This window comes from Zonotrichia albicollis, chromosome 16 (assembly GCF_047830755.1).
Source record: "Zonotrichia albicollis isolate bZonAlb1 chromosome 16, bZonAlb1.hap1, whole genome shotgun sequence".
NCBI lineage: Eukaryota > Metazoa > Chordata > Aves > Passeriformes > Passerellidae > Zonotrichia > Zonotrichia albicollis.
The window spans coordinates 3,850,663-3,871,739 of record NC_133834.1 but is presented as its reverse complement, the minus strand read 5'-3'; the positions used below and the strand labels follow the sequence as shown (position 1 = coordinate 3,871,739).

Sequence of the window (21,077 nt, the reverse complement as noted above, 5' to 3'; positions counted from 1 at the left end):
TTTGCTTTGGTGTCTCGCATTGCAAGTCTGAGCTTTTAACTTGTAGATTTGGCTGGTTTCAGGTGGTTTCTGCCTCCAGGAGTCTGCAGGTAGCACAGAGCAATCTGTGCTGGTACTGAGGCAGTGGCCACAGTCAAAACAGATAGGATTTTCCTCACACTTTTGTACTTTTTGTGGCTCTGGGTGCTGTTGGAAGCCAAATCAAAGTGCAGCAGATTTCAGCTAATCCCTCACACTACAGACTGGTGTGGGACAGGGCATCCTATGAAATTATTTTGTTATTCACCTTTTTCCCTTGATCTCTGTATATTTATATTTCTTCTGTTGAGGAAGTGAGTCTGATCCAAGAGGTTCACCTGTGTAACTCCTAAGTGAGTTCAATTGAAGTATAACATGGTTTTTACTACTCAAGGTACAAAATAATGATCCCTGAGCAGGGACTAAGAGCAACTGAAAATAATGAAGATGATGAGGATTAATAAAGAAATGTTGTGGTTTCTCTGCTCTCCAGCACTTGAAGTACTGATTGTGCTGCTGATGTGTGGTGCATATTTGGCATTTATTAATCCCCAAACTCTGCAAGCTAAATCAGCCACATTTTTCCTTTTGAAATTAGGAATACCTGAAAACATTCCTGGCAGTAACTGTAATGTTTTTGTGTCATGTGGCCATCGTGTTTATGTCTAATTGACAATATCAAGTTGGTAGGAATTTCAGGATGCTGTAAACTGAATGATATCCGGGTGTATGGATTAATTAAAGGAGATCCTTCCTATTAATTCTCAAAGTCATGGTTCTTACAGGTATTAAAGATAGTTCCTGTACTGCATGAGGGGAAGAAAAGTGAATATAACCTGATTTTTGTGTAGCAACAGCACCATTATAAAGCCAGAAGTCTTACATATGTGCATCAGGAGTAATGCTAAAAATTCCATGCTATTTAGAGTCAGCTTTTGATCTTGCTGATGGTCCCTCCTTGTGCATGTATGAGATATCTCAGTAGATGCTGATTATCTCTGTAGGGACTTGGGACTTGTTAACATTATCCACATATCTTCCAAGCTCATCCTGGTTGTCTCCCTGCCTCAGCTGCTGCTCTCTGCTGCTCCTCCTGTGTGTGACAAATAATGGGGATCTTTCACACCGGATCTGGTTGCTGTAGTTACAGCAATTATTGTGTTCTGAGCCTCTAGGAGGGGCTTGAGTAAGAATGTTCTGAAACATTTGAGTAAACAACATCTTTCTGATATGGAAGATTTTTCTTCCAGGAGCTCCTCCACTGCCCTGGAGTTGATGAGGTTGTAGGTTTAAATTTACCTCTTTCTCAATACTTTACAAGTGCGTTTTCCTTTGTGCAGATTTTCCTTGGGTCTTGTTTGTGTTTTTGAGCGTGGCTCGTTTCCTGACTCGGTGTTTGCTGCCACACACTCGTTGAGATTTTAGGGAGCTGCCACAGACACTTGCACAAGCCAAGGGAGAGTTTGGAGACTTTTACCATTGTTCTCCACCGGGCTGAACTCATGCCCTGAGATGCTGTACCCCACATCGTGTCACAATGTCTGTAGAGGGAGGGGAACCTTCACAGCAGAGGGCTGAAGAGCAGTGTCCCTCTTGCTTTGAATGACAAAGGCTCGGTGGCTGCTCTCGGAGTGAATAGCCGAGGCTAAAGGCTCTGATTTCACCTGAGCTGTGCTCCTTTCAGATCGCACTGCCATCGTCCGCCCTCCCGAGGACAGCACGGTGATCAAAGGAACCACGGCCACCCTGCGCTGCGAGGCCACGCACGACCCCAGAATCTCAATCAGGTTGGTGCTGGCACTTCTCCTTTGTGTGGTTTATCCCAGTTTAATTTTATAAGCTGTATGGATAGCACTAGGTGAAAAGTTTCTGGACCCCAGATTTTCACACCAAACCCCTGATTACTGCATTATAAGGTTGTACACTATATCATTAATCATATAAATCCCATCTTCCATTTCAGCCTTATGTATTATTTACAATGAGCTATGTTCCACTTCATGACTTCAATATAGCCTTCCATGATTTTACTGTCAAGGTTAATACACTATCAATAAAACCAACTTGTCAGAGGCTGATACTTAATGAGAGTAAAAGCCAAAGAGAAGGAATAGGATTTCAGAAGTGTTTACTCTGGGGTGCATAAAAGCCACACCAGAGATGCCCATGTTTGTGGAAACAACTCAATAACTTGGGCTTATAGTCTGTTCTAACCATGTAAAGGAAACCAGAATTTGTCTGGACTATTAAAATTTGCATTAGAGCATTTAGGCAAAACTCAAAACTTGAAAATAAATTTGCCATAAAAATTAATGTAGTCTGAAAGCAACATAAATGAAATAAAATGCAAGGAAAAGCTTGGAGAGTGCTTGAAGGGTGAGCTGCAGAAGGAACTTTGGAAAGAGAAATACAGGTATAAAAATTTCAGTTAGGGGAAATTGTGTCTGTGGCTCTCCACACCTCTGTGATGTGTTGGGAGGGGTTTTTGATATGTGAGCTCTTGCAAACCTTCAACAAGTTTCTGATGCTGGCAGTCCAATGTTACTGAGCTGGCCAGCACCCACCATTAACTGCAGGGTTAATGTTCTGGTGGGGGTGAACTTAAGAACTTGGATGTGTATGAGTGCTTCATCTTTTCCTTGTAAAATACATAATATCTCAGATGGAATTCCATTTTTCATTCTGATCGCTTGACCTAAAACTTAAATTTGTAAAAACCACTGCTCTTGAAAGTAGCTGCAGGGGCCTGTCATTTTTAACACGTGATGACAGGAGCTGATCCCTTCCAGCAAAGTTCAAATAAATCTGTTCTGGTGTTCTTACGAGTGATCAATAACTGAGGTATTGCAACACTCAGGTACCTTTGGAAGAAGGACAGTGCTGTAATAAACCCATCCAGCAGTTCCAGGATCACAGTGGAGAAGGATGGGACCCTCCTGATCAGCCAGACGTGGTCGGGGGACATCGGGGATTACACCTGTGAGGTCATTTCTTCCGGAGGGAACGACTCCAGGGCAGCGCGGCTGGAAGTGATGTGAGTGCTCCAGCTTAAATACTCCCTACACTGCCTTTCAGACACCCTCAGGTGTTTTTCTAACATTTCACTCCAGGTGTTGTGGAGAGTCAGCAGTTCTGATTTTTTGGTGTGGGTTTTTTTTTAAGGGAAATTAATTTAAACCTGGATCCTTCTTTCACCCCATGCTATAGGGCTTCCCCATAAAGCCCAAGCGCTGTGCTGTGATGCTAAAGTTTGAAAACAAGAAAATGTTTTCTTCCTTTTAGTAGTTTTTCTCTGTTAAACATTTATCAGAATAGCTGCTCCCTGGATGGGCATTGCTTACTCTTGCATTCTCTTTATACATCATTTTTCAGGAAAAAAAAATTTTTATGTATCACTTTCTTTATTCCTATGGATCTTTAAAAATAAAAACAAAAAAATGTTTAAAGTGCCATTCTGCTCTGGAAAAGGATTATAAAAATGTCATTACATGGTTCCATATTTTCTATTTCTGTCATTCCACTGGGGTGAAGTGCACTTCCATTTTATTTTTATCAGTAAAAGCAACAGCTGTGGGTTTGGTACATGTGTAGAGCAGATCAAATGAAAAAAAAAAAAAGAAGGTAATGTTTTATGTACAGTTATTTATTTATTTATTTGCTCGAGTAGTACGCACACTTTAATTCAACTAAAATTGCATCTGTTTCTGCTGGTCATGCCTGATGTCTCTGAGAAGATGGCAATTGTGTGGTTGGCAGTGTAATGAGTTCACCTCTGAGATTTGCTGTGCAGAGGGCTGTTTGATACAGCATCATTCTGACAGTGCCAAGGCTCCATCAGATGCCCATTTTCCAAGAGCGGTCATACATTCTTTTTCTAATTAAGCACTCCTCAGCTCTCCTCCCGCAGTGCATTTTACTGCTGGTTAGAATCCAAGAGCAGAAGACAATTCAGAATATATTGCAGCTACATAACCACGCTCGCTCTTCTCTGAGGCTGTTTTTGAATGGAGGGCAGAGTAAGGACTGAAAAGAATGTTAAAGCTTGGACTTTGAAACAAAGCTATAAATATGTGCTAAACACTTCAGTAGCAGGACAGACTCCTAATGCTGAATAGCAAAAGCTGCCCAGCACAGCACAGGAATTGGATTTACTTGCAGTTCCCTACTGACCACTGAGGAGCTTCTTTTATGGTCCACAAAATCTGGGTTAGAAGTTGGCTGGGAGAGGCTCATCCTGTGTGCCCTGCTGAGGCACCCCAGCTGTTCCAGCTGTGCTGGCTGGCTCTCCATGCACTGGGACTGCCTCTAAATCCTGCCTCTCTACTTCCTTTGATGTTCTGCTGCTGATTGCCCATCTCCTGTTTTTCCTGGAGGAATTAAAGGAATCTATCAGACCCACTCTTTCAGAGGAGTCAAGTAACTGATAAGTCACTCAATAATACCTTGAATTGTGACATTTCATTTCAAAGCAGGGCTGCAGGTAGTGCAATACTGCCAGAAAACATTGCGTTTCCGTGCAGCTTTCATCATTATCGTTTGGCTCAGCAGCACAGATCTGCGAGGAAGAGAGATACACGATACAACAGGAGTGAAATGAAGAAGAAAATATGTGGAAAGGAAATGTCTGAAGTAAAGCTTAAATTAAATTCCCGCTTGTATAGGAATGACAGATCTGTAACATTCCCTGTTCTCCTGGATAATTCCCCCTTGCAGAGCATTAACAAACAGGGCATGCACATTCCCATCGATGAGCACTTACACTTCAGTGCCTTGAGTAGCACTAATGGCAGACAAATGTTCAAAGGAGGCCTCTCAACCAGTTACAGACTGGAGCAGCCACCAATGGATAACTGTGTCCCACACAGCCTTGCCTGACAACTCCAAATCTCTCCTCACCTTTTCCCCCTCCAGGAACCAGCATGTTCTTTCTCCACCTCTGTGCCCATCAAGAGGAATTATCAAAGGCACAAATAATTTTGTTACTGATTTCTGTTCAAACTGATTCAATTATTTAATCTCTGAGTGTTCCAGTTCCCAAATCTCTGAAAAGAAGGAAAGAAAGCTCTCTCTTCCTTTGCCTGCCCTTGCTGGAAGTCAGGCTGGGTCAGGTACAAAGGTTGTGCTCCTTGCTGGAAGAAATTGTGTGGATAGCACGGCACAGAGACATTGGTGCTGCAGACAGGATGGATCATCTCCCTCAGCATGAAAGAAGAAATAAAATATTTGCAAAGGAAAGCCAGAAAACTAATGAAGAACTTGCTAAAGTGCAGCCAAAGGTTACCTTGCTCATCAATTTTGCACTGATGGTACTTGGGCACAGAAACTAATTGCTAGTCAAGATACTCTATTCATTCATTTGTCTTCTCTCTAAATGTGTTTATTCTCCATGTACATCACTTGATTTGATTTGCATGAGGTAAAACATTTGCGAGTGATGTTTCTATTCTGCAAGAGATAGATTTTAATTTTACACTGACTTTGTTTTTCTCCTGGTAGAATTTCTCGACTGCATATCAGAAACATTTGGTGATGAGCCCCCCGCTTCTCTTGCATCCCTGCAAGTCACAGAGTTTGATCCTGAAAGTAATTGCATGTTATGAAACATCCCAGCTTCATTTAGCTTACTTTATAGTCCTGTAAACACTAGCCTGAAATACATACAGAGGAAAAAAGGCTTGTTTCTAAAGCTGCAAAAGCTGAGTTATCACCATGTATCACTCACCTGATGGGAAACTGTGCTGATTCCAGCTCAAAGTATCCTGAGGATTCTCAGGATGTATAAAATATGCGGAATTACCACTATCTGTGCCTGATGATACCCACTGCTCAATATCAGCCTGTCTGCAGCCCGAGCTAGAGGATCTCTTTGTTGTATGAATGTGACTGCAAAGTATGGTAATGTTGCATTGTTGGAAAATCAAAGCCCTCTACAAGCCTCTGTTATGTCACAACATATAGTAAAATCTTTTAGGCTCTTTTTCTATGCAAAATATATGGGAAGGACAATGTAATACAAAAATAGGCAATTTATTCCTGGCAGCAAGTTCATCTCCTTTCTGTTCCCTTTCATCAGAGAAAAAGCTATTATTGTTCTGTCTTCTTCAAAAGCAGGAGAGGGGAGCTAACCACTTATAAAAAACCCCAGTGGGTTGCCAGGAATGCAGAGTATTGCCTTTGTCAGCCATCTATCCATGAATTTGGATACCCTTTTTACTGGACTATTTATAATTGCCACTTCTTCCAATTTCTTCCCAATACATCCTATAAAAATTATTGCTAAAATTAAAATTGGTGTGACAAATGCAGGGTAAGTGATAAAAAGGATGTCCAATTACAAATGTAACTTGATACAGATCCCACATCCCTCGGTTCCAATTGCCCATCTCTTCTCCTTTCTCCAGGGAGAGAAAGCAGAAGGAATGTCAAACCTGAAAATATATTATTCCTTCCTCACTGGAAAGAAGGCTTCTATTTATTTTTCCAAGCTCTCTATTGAGATGTCATCCAAGACTCAAGGTTCACTGCTGAGTCTGAGTGCACTTGATACTCAAAGGAGAAATATCTCCCAGAAATGCATTTGGAAATAAAAGCCATTGTGTCTGTTTGTCATTGAAGGTATAGCAGGAATGTAGGTGTTCTGAGCAAAAAGAAAGCATAAAATTCAAGCCTCTTTCCCAAGTCATCTCCAGATCTGAGCAGATTGAAATGGGAAATAAATCTGTGCACCCTGGAACTCAGCAACCCTTTAATTCCAAAAATTCCCCGTGTTACAGACCTGTGAGAGACAGAGAGCCTCAAAACTCAGGGCTGCCTTGCAGGAATTGGAGAGGATTCTTTTGCAAGAGAAACTGCAAAGTCCTGAGCAACAGTTGCCACGTTTGTTAATTTAAACCATGATAAACTTTTCGGAGCAGAGCCATCAGGGCTGAGTGCTGCATTCCCTTCCTGCCTCAGCCCTGCGCTGTTATCAGCCCTGGCAGATGAACCAGCTGCTCCTGAGCAGCCCCTGCCTGCTGGACCTGACTGAGGGAGTCCATTAGAAAATAGGAGCAGGGCTTTTCAGAGACTGACAAGAAAACTTGTTTAATCTCCTGTGCCTTTTTAGTAATCCCCTCTTCAGTCACAGTCTCTCTAATTACCTGCTGTTGGACCATTTTTCTCAGAAGTCTCTCCAAACCGTGTCTGGTTTATTTTTCTTTGCAAATAGTCTGCTTTTACCTAATTTTATAAAACATTCTGTGTGTTTGCTGAGTGAATTTTTCAGCTGCCCTCTGGCAGTGATGAGCTGACTCAAAACATTAGGGTTTCTGTTTTGAGCATGTATCATCTGCAACTGGCTAATATTTCTCTCCCAGATTGTCACAATGACTTCATGTTCTTTTCTTGCAAATGCACTACTTTAATTGCTTTGTCAGAGTTCCCTCAGGTCACCTTGGTGGCAATGCCATTAACCCTGGGGTTATCTATCAATTACAGATTTTAAAGTGTCCATGCACATATTTTGCTATCACATAATATAAGTTATGGAAACTTGCCTCCATGCAACTCTTCAGCATTAGAAAAATGAGGTTTTAAGATATTCTGTATTGAAAAACTTCCATATATTTCCTGTTGGGGCTTCAGTTAACAAAAGAAAGTTAATGATGGAATTACACTTTGCGTGTCTGGTCAAGGTCTGTTCAGTGCTCTGGGTGTTATTGCTCTAAACCTCATCCACTTTCTTGGTGCTGACCAGTCCTAGTCTGAGGTCCTCCTCACCCTGAGAAGGGGTTGAAATTAGAATGCTCTGCAATAATTTCTTGGGTGTTGGAAGCAAGAAAAAGTAATCCTCTTAAAGGAAAAATAGAAGCAATGATCTCTTTGGGGAACATGAATATTCATGATGGCGGTACCGGTCTCATTTATCATCCCTTCCACAGGGTATGTGGTAGCAAATAAGGAGGAGACAAAGTGTAAGTGCATGCTCAAGTAGAAATTACTACTTTTTAATCTCTGCTTTTGCATACTGCAATGAGAGAGGTACACTCCTGTGCTGAAATGTCTTTGTAGCTTTAAATATTCATTTCTGTCCAGGTGTGTTTCTTAGGCACTTGTTCTGTCAGCCTTGAGGGGTTTAAATCTGTGAGCACCATCTGTTTCTGCTCAGTGTGGACACGTTTGGGTAAAGACAAACCCAATATTTGTGATATTTGTGGATGGGGTGTCCTGGATGGAGGCAGCAGCTCACGCTACTCAATCTCTGTCTGAACAGAAAGTGCCCATTTCCCTTGTGCTGCTGCTGATTGTCCTTGTCAATCTGAGAGAAAAAGCTACTAAACCCAAATCCTAAGCAAACAAAACCTCAGGTTTTAACTCAGTCTGTGCATTTAAAAAACAGGGCAAATGGGGAATAAAAGGGAAACTTTTTCAAAAGTCTTCCGAGTCTTGTGCGCTTGGAAAAAGAGACCGAGCTTTAAGTCTTTCTTAATTGTGTAGTCTCTGTCTTCAAGTGAGCTAATTGAGCCCTTCTAATGTATGGGACATCAAGAGTAGCAAATGCACACCTTGAAAATACCCATAATATATAGAAGGAGTGCTCATTGGCTGCCCAGAAAATCAGACACATGGGGATAATCTGCTGTGAGCTCCCCCTCAGCCATTCCTCCCACACTGCTGCTTCTGTGGCCATCCAGGAGGAGCTGGAGCCACAGCCCCTCCTGAGCTCTTCCCCACAGGGACTGGTGATAAATGAAGCGGGGACTGGGACTTGAGTGAGCCATGTAGCAACACGACGTTTCACTCTTCCCTTCAGTAATTACCTTTGCCAGCTTAATCACAAAAACTTTTCCAACCAGCTTGCCTAGGACATAATGATAAATTGTGGTGGAGGTTTAATGTTTATTATAATTTAATGTTTCATTCAAAATTAAGCAGCACACTCTTGTAGTCCCTGGGTAAATGGCCGTATCTTACACCCCCACGCTTCCCAGTGACAGCCACACTCTGTCTCCCAGGTCAGCTCCCTCCTGCTTTGTTTCCAGGTCCCCCCTCTTCCCTAAATGTGTTTGTCCAAAATTTCACAGTGCTCTGTTCAAAATCTACTCCCTTTGGGCCCGCACGTGATCCTTGCTGTGCCTGATGTTTGTTTTAGCCCCAAAGTGGCCATGTCTGAGCTGTCAGTGCACGCCCAGAAAGGAGTGAGACCAGTCAACTTAAACTCCTCACCATCAAGGCATCTCAAGCAAGCAATTTAATGAAGTTGAGATCTGAATCACACCCTGAGGTGTCATTCCATGTTTACTACAGAAAGAGCCTGGGGTCACCGTGCTGCTAATTTGGTTCTGCATTTAAAGTCAAATGAGATGAGACAAGGCTTTGAGTCTCAGGTTTAGCCTTAGGAAATATCAACCCCTCTTGCCTGGAGAGAGGTGGGCAGGGAAGTGCCTTCTGCTTCTGGTGCCTCATTAGCTGTGTGTTTTTCTTGCCACTCTTTGGCTCTTCCAGCAATTTTTTTTTTTTTTATTTTTTTTTTTGGTGCTAACTCCACAGTGTGTATCCATCAGAAATGCGTAAACAAAAGCATTCGCGGCTTAACAGAAAAATAATAAAACTATTGTCTGGCTCTCCATATGTTCCTCAATCTTCCAGTAGAAACAGAAATCCAGGACATATTTATTGTTCTGGCTTGGAGCCAGAGCCTGTATTTATTTTGGTGAGTGGCTGAGGAGTTGCGGTTTTTAAATAACTCTGAGCCTTCAGTGGCAAAATACATCACAAGCAGGAATTGCTGCATTTTTAATTTAAGCATGTGAGTGCCCTCGTGGCTTTCTGCTCTGGCCTGAGCTGTGGAAGGGTCACCCTCAGCCTTCCTGAGGAGAAAGGCAGATTGAATGGGTAAAACTGGCCCTCCCTGCTTTTCCTTCACTCTGAAATCCTCGTTCTCTTTAGGAATCAGGATGATAAGGAGTAAAAATCATGCTTAAGTGTAATGCTGAAGGGCTTTTATCTCTTAAAATGCATCAGCATTTAAGGGTTGCAGCAGAATTTAGTGTTCTCACTCCACCATGCAGCTCCCACTTTCAGCCAATGGGTACAAATGAAATGTTTTTCCACAAATTTCCTTTATGTGTAGAAATTACACATTTTAATTGAGATGCTGTTTTATTTTTGTTTTTGAAATGTTTTATGTTGTATTTCCATGGGGTTTCTTCAGGCATTTTCACTGCATTTTCTGGTTGGGTGCTTCCAAAAAAATCCTTATTATAGGGAGGAAGGATTCTACCCATGACAGGATAAGCCTGAATCCGTGAGTAAATCAAGCTGTTCTGTAGCCTAAGAATACATATGGTAATTTTGATTAGTCGCTCTGTGTGGATAGTGTCAATGTCTTCTGCTTCCTTGAGTATGAAAAATTCCATGTTAAATCATATCTCCCATGTGTTTTACTGTTTATATGTATCACTGCTGTCACATTGTAGGACATCATTGTAAGACGGGAGAAAAAGTGAGAGAGGAAATTTATTGACCAACTTGCTCAGTCAAAAACAGGATGAAATTTGGCTTTTTGCCACATTTAGCAGCATGTCCATTAGCTGTTCTATCCATCAGCCTTGGGACTTTCAGCATAATTTTTATTATTTTCCCCAAAAAAGGATAAAATTGTGAAGAATTCTACGATGTCTTTCACTTATTTAATTGTACAATAGCTGCTGGTGGTTTTATATCCATCATCACACGGGGCTGATGTTGCCTGCCTTTAACTGCCTGTAAGACTGGAGCTGAATGAAATATAGATTATTTTTTTTTCCCCCCTTCTCTCACCCTTTTCCTCTGCAGAGAGCTGCCTCACTCCCCTCAGAACCTGGTGGCCACGCTCAACTCCTCCTACAGCCGCAGCGTGGTGCTCTCCTGGGTGCGCCCCTTCGACGGCAACAGCCCCGTGCTCTACTACGTGGTGGAGCTCTCTGAGAACAGTAAGTCAAATACTTCTCTGCCCCACGGTGTCCTTAACCATCCCCTCTCCCCAGAGCTGCTGACAAAGCGCTGCTGCAGTTTGCTTCAGCCTGCACAAAGGGGTTTGACACTCAGGGGTTTGCACGCTGAAAGAGTGGAGTGACAGAGAGGGCTGAGATGGAGGGATTGATTTACAGGGCTTAGAAATTCCACCTCTGGTGTTGCCAGACAGACTTGAGGTACAACAGCTCATTCCTCAGTACAGCAGCAGTCAGTTTGTTCCTTCCCGTGGCTTTTCCTTCAGTTTCATGGATTTCTTAGGGCATTTAGAGCCCAAATTTCACCTAAAAGATGCAGAGATGGGGATAATTTAAGGAACTGATGGTCTATCAAAGGAACAAACTTGGATGTCAAGAGGAACTGCTGTCTTACCTCTCTGTGGGCTCATATATTTTCTCTGCTTTCTGTAGATTATCATTTTACACCCTTGCATTAGGTAGGTGGTTGAGGATGTTTGAGTGCAATCCAAGTATCTGACTTCCTGCATTACAAACCTGGGCATTGGGAATTGCCACTTGCCAGTTTTATCATGCTGTACACCAGGCTCTCAGTCTGCAAGGTTATTCAGGGACATTGCTAATGCCTCTTTAGGAGCTGATGGAAAGATGAGGGTATATGGAAATCGGTCACCTTGGCAATACTTTCTAATCTCTATCACCCTAGGAGCTGGAAATCCAAGCTGAACAATTGATTCTTGATGAAAAAATTAAGAGCATCACTTTTTGTGACATGTTGAAATTAGTCACTGCATAACTGAATGTGAAACAGTTCTGATTTCTGATTATCTGGAGAGCAGCAGTTTGTTTTGCCACACTGAGAGCTTGAGGGGGAAGCTTGAGCTTCAGATCACATACAAGGCTTTTGCTTTGCAGGCTGGAGTGTATAACTTCTCAGATGTGGAGGTCCCAGAACCAATGATCTTGACAACTGTTAAGCTAAGTGCAGGTTTCTAGTCCTAGCAGAAATGCAAAGTCGTGCTCAGGACTGCTGCCCTTAAAATAGTTCTTTTCAATCAAAGACTCTGGATCTTTTTGTAACAAATGAGTAAGAAAATCCACAATCCTGCACTCACACTCTTCCTCAACCTTTTTACCACCACATTCCTTTTTATTTTCACTCTCCTTCCCTCCCATAGCTACAGGCCAGTAACTGCCTGGTTTTCTTCTTTTCCCTCCCCGATCTTTTGCCCAAGGGTGTTTCCCTTCTGCTCCTTGTTTCCCAGTGGCTTTGTTGATGACAAATTCGTGAAGTCCCAGTCTGGGAATATGACGGAAAGGTCCTAGAGCTGTATTTACACAGAGACAGCACAGAGGTGGCAGAACATGTGCACTTGGATCCTGCATTGACTGGGACAAGTCCCTAAAAGAAAAGGCAGCTCATTCAGTGCCAGCAGAATTATGGAATTGTTTCATTTGGAAGGGACCATGAAGATCATCTCTTTCCATCATCTTTCTTTTGTCATGGAGGAGTTTGGAAGGTCTTCAAGTCCTTTCTACCAAGGATGCTTTGCAGTTGTATAGGAATGGGGTAGATGTGCCATCATTTTAGAATTAATTCACTGAAATTTGTCGAAGGCTTAGCCAAAATCAACAGTAGTTCTCTGGAAAGCATGCACACAGTCCCTGAGAACACACAGGGTCTTGTGAACCAGTGCTCACTCTGTGATAGATCAAATAATTTTGGCTGCTGTCATTGCAGTCTGCCACTGAGAGGGTCTCATTGTCCCACAGCACAGGTTTGTGTCCTGCCACAGCTCAGAGCTGCAAACAGGCCAGCTGTGTTGTGAACTGAGCATCTTAACTCCCAGATATATCCCAGGTCTTGCTGTCCTTTAAATTTTTGTCTTTATTGACTTTGTTTTTATGTGCAATGTTTAAATGAGTGCCCACAGAAGCAGAACAGGGAAGAATCTGAGCCCTTGGATATTCCACTGTTGCTGTGCTCTCTTGTTCCATATACACAGAGCAGTACAGCAATGTCAGCAGTGGCTTTGGTTTGGAACACTGACTGAAATGTCTGCACACTGACACTGGCTTGTTTTGGTTTCTATTTTCCTGAAGTGTTTGTTTTTCAGGGCTATTTTGATCTCAGCAGTGTGTGGTTAATATTTAGCTTCTCCAGACCTCCTGCTCCTCTGGAAACCATCACCTTCCCTTTGTTCCCAGCCATCCCAAGCACTGTTTGTGCACAAAGATGGCATTGGATGTTGTGTAGGTAGAGCTTGGCCTGATATGACTCTGCAGAAACTCTCTTTGCTTTTCAAAGACAGTTTCTGTTTGGGGTTTGTGCTGCAGAAGGAGTGACTGTCAGGGGGACAGGGAACACCCTCCATGAGCTCTGTCACTGTCACAGCAGAGCAATGTGCCTCCCACCCCAGTCCCCCTTCACTTTCAGATGTGAAGGAGGGATACCAGAATTAGATTTTATTTTCCAGTCAGCAACGCTGTGCAGCTTTTGTTCTTAGTTCTGTGGAGTTTGAATGTTTGGAGTTTGTGTTTTGGTTATAGGTGCTGAAAAGTAGCCTTGTTGCTTTTTTTAGCTGTTTTGTTTTGGATAACTTTCTCACAGCTTTAGGACCCATGGTAGGTTTTGAAGCACTTACCATCAATGAAAACATAACAGTGTCTGCTGCAGAGAAATAGCTGAAGAGGATTCAAAATAACGAGTATAAATTTCAGGGGTTTAATTACCAGCTGCATTAGAGGGAGGCGTGTCACTCCACCTGGCATGGATTAGAACTCCTTTTCATTAATATCAATTCAGTAAAGAGATACAAAACCCTCATTTTAATTAGAGGGAAGAAAACAGTGGCAGATCGGGCACATAAATTGCTGGGAATATGAACGACTCTAGCCACCTAATTTTTAAAATTAATGTATTTGGCACAATGCAATAATTCTCAAAATACAAGTATTCACAGTAGACTATGTCTGTGGGTGACTTGAGACATATGGCCTTAAACATTTGGGGGCAAATTTATAATCTAATTTGAAAAACACAGTTCCAAGGAAACACAGTCATTAAGTATTCCTGCCCACACAGAGCCAAGAATGTGAACCTTGATTTGAAATAGGATTTTCAAATAAATAGTACCATGCATTGCTGTCATTTGCACTAATATAATTTTGGATGTTTCATGACCTGTTTAGCCCCATTGCAATTTACCTCAGAATTCCAATGAAGTGTCTTCATGGAGTTAGGAGGGGATATGCTTATTTTATTCCAAAGAGGTTTCGACTGGAGGAATTAATCAAAAAAATATTCTGAATATTCTTTTAACTGAAGAAATGAATTAAGACTTGTAGAATTCTGCTGAGAACAATTAAGATAAAAGCCCATTTTTGTTTTATTGTATTCTGGGATATCTGTGCTGTGTAAGGTGATGATATAACTCAGAATCATCACGTTGTGCCAATGAGGAGATAATAAAAGCTCCTGTGGAATGCATCTGTACATGCTTAATAAAACCTATGAGTTGTCACCCTGAATTTGGTAGGAATATTCAAATGGCAAATATTGAACCCATTGATAAATCTTTGCAAAAATCTAAGTAAAACTGCATTGTCATTATGATTGTGATTCAGATCTAGATATGATCGTTTTAAAAGATACTTTTTTTCAGGCCACTGCTAGACCTTGTATAGGTCTTACCAAACAAAGGGTGAACCATTTAGCTTGCATTTGGATTTTGTGCAATATCATATCACTACAAAGGTTTGAAAGATTAATTCAGTGTATTCCAGCAGTACAGCAAATTCCTATGTTGCCATCTATGCGAAACCCCCTGGAGAAGGAAAGAGATGGAAATGTGTTCCAGACCTGCAAAAATCAGCTTTCTGCAGTAGATCTGATCGGTAACATCAAATTAGAAATGATTTTTGGGGAAATTGCAATTAATGCATGAACTGTAGGGTAGACAGGGAAATAGAGAAGAAATGCCTCCTGGCACATAGCCAGAGTTATTGAATGCGTCACAAGCGCATCCAAAAATTAATGACAGGAAAAAAATGTCATTTCTAAAACCCCAAAATGACATTGTAAACCAGAGAACAGCCTGTGAGATTCTTCATTTCCAATAAATTAAGCTGGAGAGGCAATCAGAGTTAATTCAGAATGGCCAATATTTGTAAGACGACAGACAGCTCAACATGGAAGTTGTTCAGACAACAGCAATTACAGGGGAAGAGCAGCAGAGCCCAGAGTATGTTCTGGGCAGCTTAAGTTAAATGAAGGATTAGCAGAGTCTGTTCAGTCTAACAGAGACCTTTTTAATAGTTTGACCTGGCAAGTCTTTTGTCACCATGGAGCTTTTCCAGGCTTCCTGGGACAGGTGAGTGACAGCCATCCCTGGAGGACAGGAGAGGCGCTGTTAAAAATTTTATGGCATGTTTCCCTTGTCAGAATTGCTCTTCTCCACAGTGAAAAGAGCTTCTGCACAATCCTGGGGTTGGTTGTGTGCATCTAAAGAGGGAGATCCATTTTTTTGCAGTGTTTTGTTTATTGATTAAAAAAAAAAAAAGACTTGACATTTAAATTTTAAAGATACTCTGCAGACTCAGTGTATCCAGTGCTCCAGGAGTGAGCAAATGCTCCCTGAACCGCCCTCCTCTCTGAATCAGAGTGCCCAGGAGATGAATAGGCTTCGTTTATATTAGTTTCCAGTTTAATCTCTCTTCCTGCCAGATCTTTTATCTTCCACCAGGAGAGGAAAAAGAATTAATAAAGTATTCTACAGATGCAGCATATAAACAGAGCAAAGCCCCAAGGTGCTGAGGAGATTAATAGGGCCTGTTGTTGAATCAAACTGCTCACTACATTGAGCTGCTTGGGTTAAGCACTCTCAGGTGGTGTTTACACTGGCAGTAAACAAATGAAATGCTCTAGGAAACGGACCACTGCCCAAGTAGCTCATGCAAGGGTATTTCACTCCCCTCTTCCATTTTCCTCAGGAAGTTCCTTCAGGCAGTGCACTAGGTCAGCCATACCTTAACTCCAGCCTCCCTTGATTTGTTGCTGTGCACTCTGGCTGTAACAAGGCTGTTGGGGAAGTCTCAAGGGAAGCCTGTGAAAATTCAGAAGGAACTAAGGTGCAAAAATCTCCTAAGCAACACTTTTCTAGATGGCACAGGTGTGCTTCCTCTAAGGGCTCTCTTAAAGAAATCCAATGTTCAGCTAAGATAAATTGGTGTCAAGATCTTGCAGCCAAAGTGGCTGTTGGTAAATCAACAATTGGCAAGGACAGAGCTTCACTGCTGTGCAAATGTCCCTCTCCAGCATTCCCAGTATTCTGCTGTGTCAGTTTTCCTGTTAAAAAAGACTTTGTTCTGGCAAGGCCCTTACTGGAATAAATACATTTGGAGTAATTTGAAGATGCAGTGTTTATAGCCCAACTGGCATCACACCCTAGAGGGCTTAAACTTGCTAAGGAATCTGCCAGAAAAGCACAAAATGAGTGGCTTCTGTCTTGGTGTGAAGTTTAGCAGCCTTCCACGTTTGGGACATCTCATCTCCATTTTCAGGCAGACGTTGAGGTGACCTGCCAGGAGCCACGATGCACTTCTGATGAGCAACATGCGCAGATAACGTTGCCAAAATCCACAGCGAGCTCCTCAGCAATTTCCAGAAGTGTTAGTAATTTTGAGCAGGGAGCATGAAAACAGCTGGTATTATTTAAAAACTGAACAAATCTTCAAATTGGCTGATTCCGTCGCTGTACTGTTGCAACGCAGACCAAATGTCACCTCTCCCTGACTATTTCAGTCATGACATCAGGGAGAATATTTGACACCAGGCTATGGAGAGAAAAAGTCAGAATATTTAATTTTCAACATGTTTCATTTCTGACCTCTTTAAAAACTTGCAAATGTAATTTAGGCATCAGAGGAGCTTGATATGGCAAGAATGTGAACTGACAGCAAGGGGTTTAGAATGCTGCCAGGGCTTTCTACCAGGGAATCTTCCTAGGACAATTAGATTCCATGCTGAATAATATCACTAGGAAAAAAAAAATAGGACTGCAGACATGTAGAATCAGCAGCTGAAGCTTTCTCAGGTCTTGCAGCAAAGGGCTGATTTGGCAGAGGGAGTCACGCTTCTACACCTGCTTGCAAGCTGGGTAGGAAGATATTCCAAACTGACTGTGAATTTCATTAGAATCCTTCCACCAGAGCCACTCATGGGTGTGGTGGTGTGATGGCCTGCCAAACAGATGGGTTGTGAAATACACAGCCCATCTGTCTTTATCATGCTTGTTTCCTCTTTTATTAAAATGTTAATGAATATAGTTTTTTATTTATTATGCCATGACATGTGCAGCATCACTTTCCAGTAGACAAATGTGCAATCTGCATAACCGTGTGGGCTGACAGGAAGGTTTCTTCTGCTGAAAAGAAACTTCTTCCCAAAGTTCCTCTGAGGGAAGCAACCAGGAGCTCTGAGCAGTCAGAGGCGTTTTCTCACTTCTGCAGGGCTTTTGACAGGCACTTTCATCTTTTTTTTCTTTTTTTCCCATGCTAATTTTCCCAACAGATTCTCCCTGGAAGGTTCACCTGTCCAACCTTGACCCGAAGATGACCGGGGTCACTGTGAGTGGCCTCACCCCAGCCAGGACCTACCAGTTCAGGGTGTGTGCAGTCAACCAGGTGGGCAAGGGGCGCTACAGCACCGAGACCAGCAGGTAATGGCAGCCCCTGTCTGTGTGCTGAAGGGACAAAGACCTGGGGAGGGGAAAATGCTGCTTGGGAGTCAAGGAATAAAATAATCTTTTGCACAACGATTGGGAGATGGACTTCCCAGGTCTCTGGAGAGTGCCCTGCAGATGGCAGGAGTTGGGGATGATGGCATTTGGGGGATGCAGGAGCTCAGGACAACATGAAAGAAGTGTCCTCATACTCCAGAGTATCAGTTGGAAATTACATTTTGCTCTTATGCTAAGCCCCAGCAGTTAGGCCGGGCAGGAGCACAGCTCTCACCCTGTCATGGCAATGTCACTGCTGGAATTTACCCAGATGTGACAGAGAAGGATGGCTTCATCATATTCAGTTTCAAATGCATCCCCCTTCTTCTGTGAACCAAAGCTTGCTGCAAGCTTGAATTGCAGAACAGCTGAACTCTAAATGGCTTTTTCAAAATGTAGGAGTTTGATATGAAAAATATTGAAAGAGCTGAAAGAAACAATTTGGAAGGAGTCACAGACACTGGACCTGAGCTCTTACTCATTCAGGCTTGTAATCTTTTTAAAGAGTTGTAGCAGCCTGGGTGATTCCAAGAGAATAGGGTTACCTCAGCTGTCTGTCTTGTTGCTTGCTTAACTGATTTCCTATTATGTTGATTTGTTGTAACTATTTCATGCATGTCTTCAGCAGTTTGATCAGCATTATATTTCTTTCCAGTCATCAGACTGTAATAAAAGAGTGTTCACTTGGAGGGGATACAGGAAATAGACTCTTATTTTTGATTTCTTTGAACACCCATGTCCATCACATTCTTTTGTACTTAGGTTGATGCTACCTGAGGAGCCCCCCAGTGCTCCCCCTAAAAACATTGTGGCCAGTGGGAGAACCAATCAGTCCATCATGGTCCAGTGGCAGCCTCCTCCTGAGAGTGAGCACAATGGGGTTCTTCATGGCTACATCCTGAGGTAAGTCCTTCCTTAACCTGGGAAATCCAGGTATGCACAGAGGAGTTCAAATGGTGTGACTTAAGAGTGCAATAAAAGCTATCTCTACTGAATTAAAGACATTAGTTATTGTGTGCAGATGTTCAGGCTGCTCTGGTTTGTCAAACTCTTCAAGGAGTCACAAGGGTGCAGCCACTTAAATTCTGGCCTGTCTGTCCTACAGAGTCTGAGTGTTCCAAAGGACCTGTGGAGGCTCACAAAATCCTTTTATTCCATTTTCAAAGGGAAGTGAAGCTCTAAGTAATGCAAGCGTTCACATGGGAGGCTGGTACAGTGCAGCCTATGCAGATGTATATTTGCTTATTACAGGCTCAGCTCCCTGCTCAAAAGGTTAATTAAATTTATCAAAGACACAACAGGGCTCCTGCCTATGGAGGAGCAGCAAAAGAATCAATAAACTTCAATTTTGTGCCAAACAAAATGGAGAGAGGGAATGACAGGTCAGATGCTTCATGGCAGACCTTGGTTTGGTTTTGAAAATCAGCCAATTGAGTAAGGTCCTTTCAGCCCCTGTTTGTATTTATTCATGAGAAACACATTAAGGCAGGTAACTGGGAATCCTGCACCCATCCAGTCTGGCAGCTTACCCAGGATTCATTGTGTTAGAAAGGATGCTGCCACTTGAGAAACTTTGCAGAGATTTCCCTCAGGTGATTTTTTGGGTCTCAGTATTCACTCCTATCCCATTCCACTAGATTACTGCTCATTTGGCATCCTCCACACCCTGCAGTGCTAGCAGCCAGCTAGGGCCACACCTCTAGTGAGGGAGGCATTTTTTGTGGAAAACTCCCAGCCCCTGACATATTTCCAAGTGATGGTTACAGCCTCCTGTAGGCAGGCTGCTGACATTTTTAATACAGTGTCCTCCAGAACTGTAAAAGATAACTAAATGCTGCAGTTTAAATGCCAACATCCAGTTCAAGCTGTGCTCCTACTTTTGCTGGCATGGATGGAAAGGCTTTTGTCATGTTAAGAGTGTTGGTGAGCTCCCAAAATAGCCCTGGGAAGTTCCTCTGTGTCTGCAGGCAGAGTTGAGTGTGTTCATCTCCCTGTCACCTGCACAGAGCCCCTCAGCAGAGGGGAGCCCCTTGTGCTGCTGGTGCAAGGTTTTAGGGCTGGGCTCAGTTTAAAATGTTCTGTTGGCCATCAGTGGGGAGAGGTGCTTTAACCTTTGCCTGCAGATAGACCCTTGTCCTGAGCCTTGGGTTCCCATCTGCCAAGGGTGCAAACATTCTTTATGCAATTCTTGCCTTCAAACCCTACCCCGGTGGTAGGGTGAGTTCCTCAGTTATTCCCAGTCTCAGCATTAAGTCATGGGCAAGGTTTACAAGTAGAGACATTTCTTCCATTAGCCTCTCCATTGACATTAACCACTTCTGTTTCTGCTTTTAGTGCCATGTCTCTCTGGCACTTAATGTGCTTTAAAAAGCAATCCCATAGGCTCCTCCTTCTGGCAATCTGTGCTGTTTTCTCCATATAGCTTTTCCAATAATGTTTAACTTTGGTAACTTCTACAGTATTTATCTGCATAATTGATCCCTGACCCTGCTAAAACATCTCTGTCCATTTTAATAGTGCTCATATTCATTGTGCTTAATCTGTGAGCATTTTTGGTGTCTTCCTGCTTTGTCTTGACAGCAGAGCACAGAAACCATTTATCCAACAGGAATTTAAGATTATCACTTAAAAGCACAAGCCCAGGCAATAAACCAGGCCGTTCCTCCCATTTGAATTGTGTGGTCACAGCAATATGCACTGAAGAACAGTGTTCCTGCACTGATTTCTGCAGAATCAGGGGATAGCAGAGTGAAAAGCACCAGCCATCCATAGACCCAAAGCTCAAGACATGCAAGATGCTAAATTGATGGAACACCTGATCTTTAAAAGTGAAGGTGCACTGCACAAGTCATGTGGAGTATCCATCAAAGTCCATGGTGAGAAAAATCATGAAGACATGACATTTCTGAACTGGCCTCCTTCCTCTGCCCTTTTTCTCACTGCCAATACTGCATTTAGGGGTCTGCCATGCTAACAGCATAACAGATTAAATCACAGGAGCACTTGCACCTTGTCTGCTGGGCAGGAGACAGCATTGCTGCACTAAGAACTGACTTGCCAGGGAGCACACACCCTGCACAGGAGAGGGAGAGAAAGGGGAGCAAGACATTCAATAAACTCAGCTGAGGGCTGCTATTTCTTTATTTTCATTTATATTTCATAAATGGAATCACACCAGTGTAGTATTACAAATATTAAGTGTGCTAGAGATGGTCAGGCAAGCAGCAGAAAATAGAGATGTCAGTGATTAAGTGATCTCTTTATAGGAAGATTTTAGAACAAAAATGTCTGGCTGAACACATGAAGTTGTCTAGTCATAAACATTGCAGCA

The 21,077-nt window shown here is 42.6% G+C and overlaps 1 protein-coding gene across 2 annotated transcripts in view; it reads left to right on the top strand.

Annotated features, from left to right (window-relative positions):
- The window catches only part of SDK1 (sidekick cell adhesion molecule 1), a 382,650-nt gene that overhangs the window by 247,498 nt on the left and 114,075 nt on the right, over positions 1–21,077 (top strand). For both annotated transcript variants that reach the window (XM_074553325.1, XM_074553324.1), the window contains exons 12-16: positions 1,703–1,805; positions 2,876–3,052; positions 10,834–10,970; positions 17,539–17,686; positions 18,509–18,649. In XM_074553325.1, the coding sequence (XP_074409426.1) occupies positions 1,703–1,805; positions 2,876–3,052; positions 10,834–10,970; positions 17,539–17,686; positions 18,509–18,649 (706 nt within the window). The remainder of the gene's footprint in view (positions 1–1,702; positions 1,806–2,875; positions 3,053–10,833; positions 10,971–17,538; positions 17,687–18,508; positions 18,650–21,077) is intronic.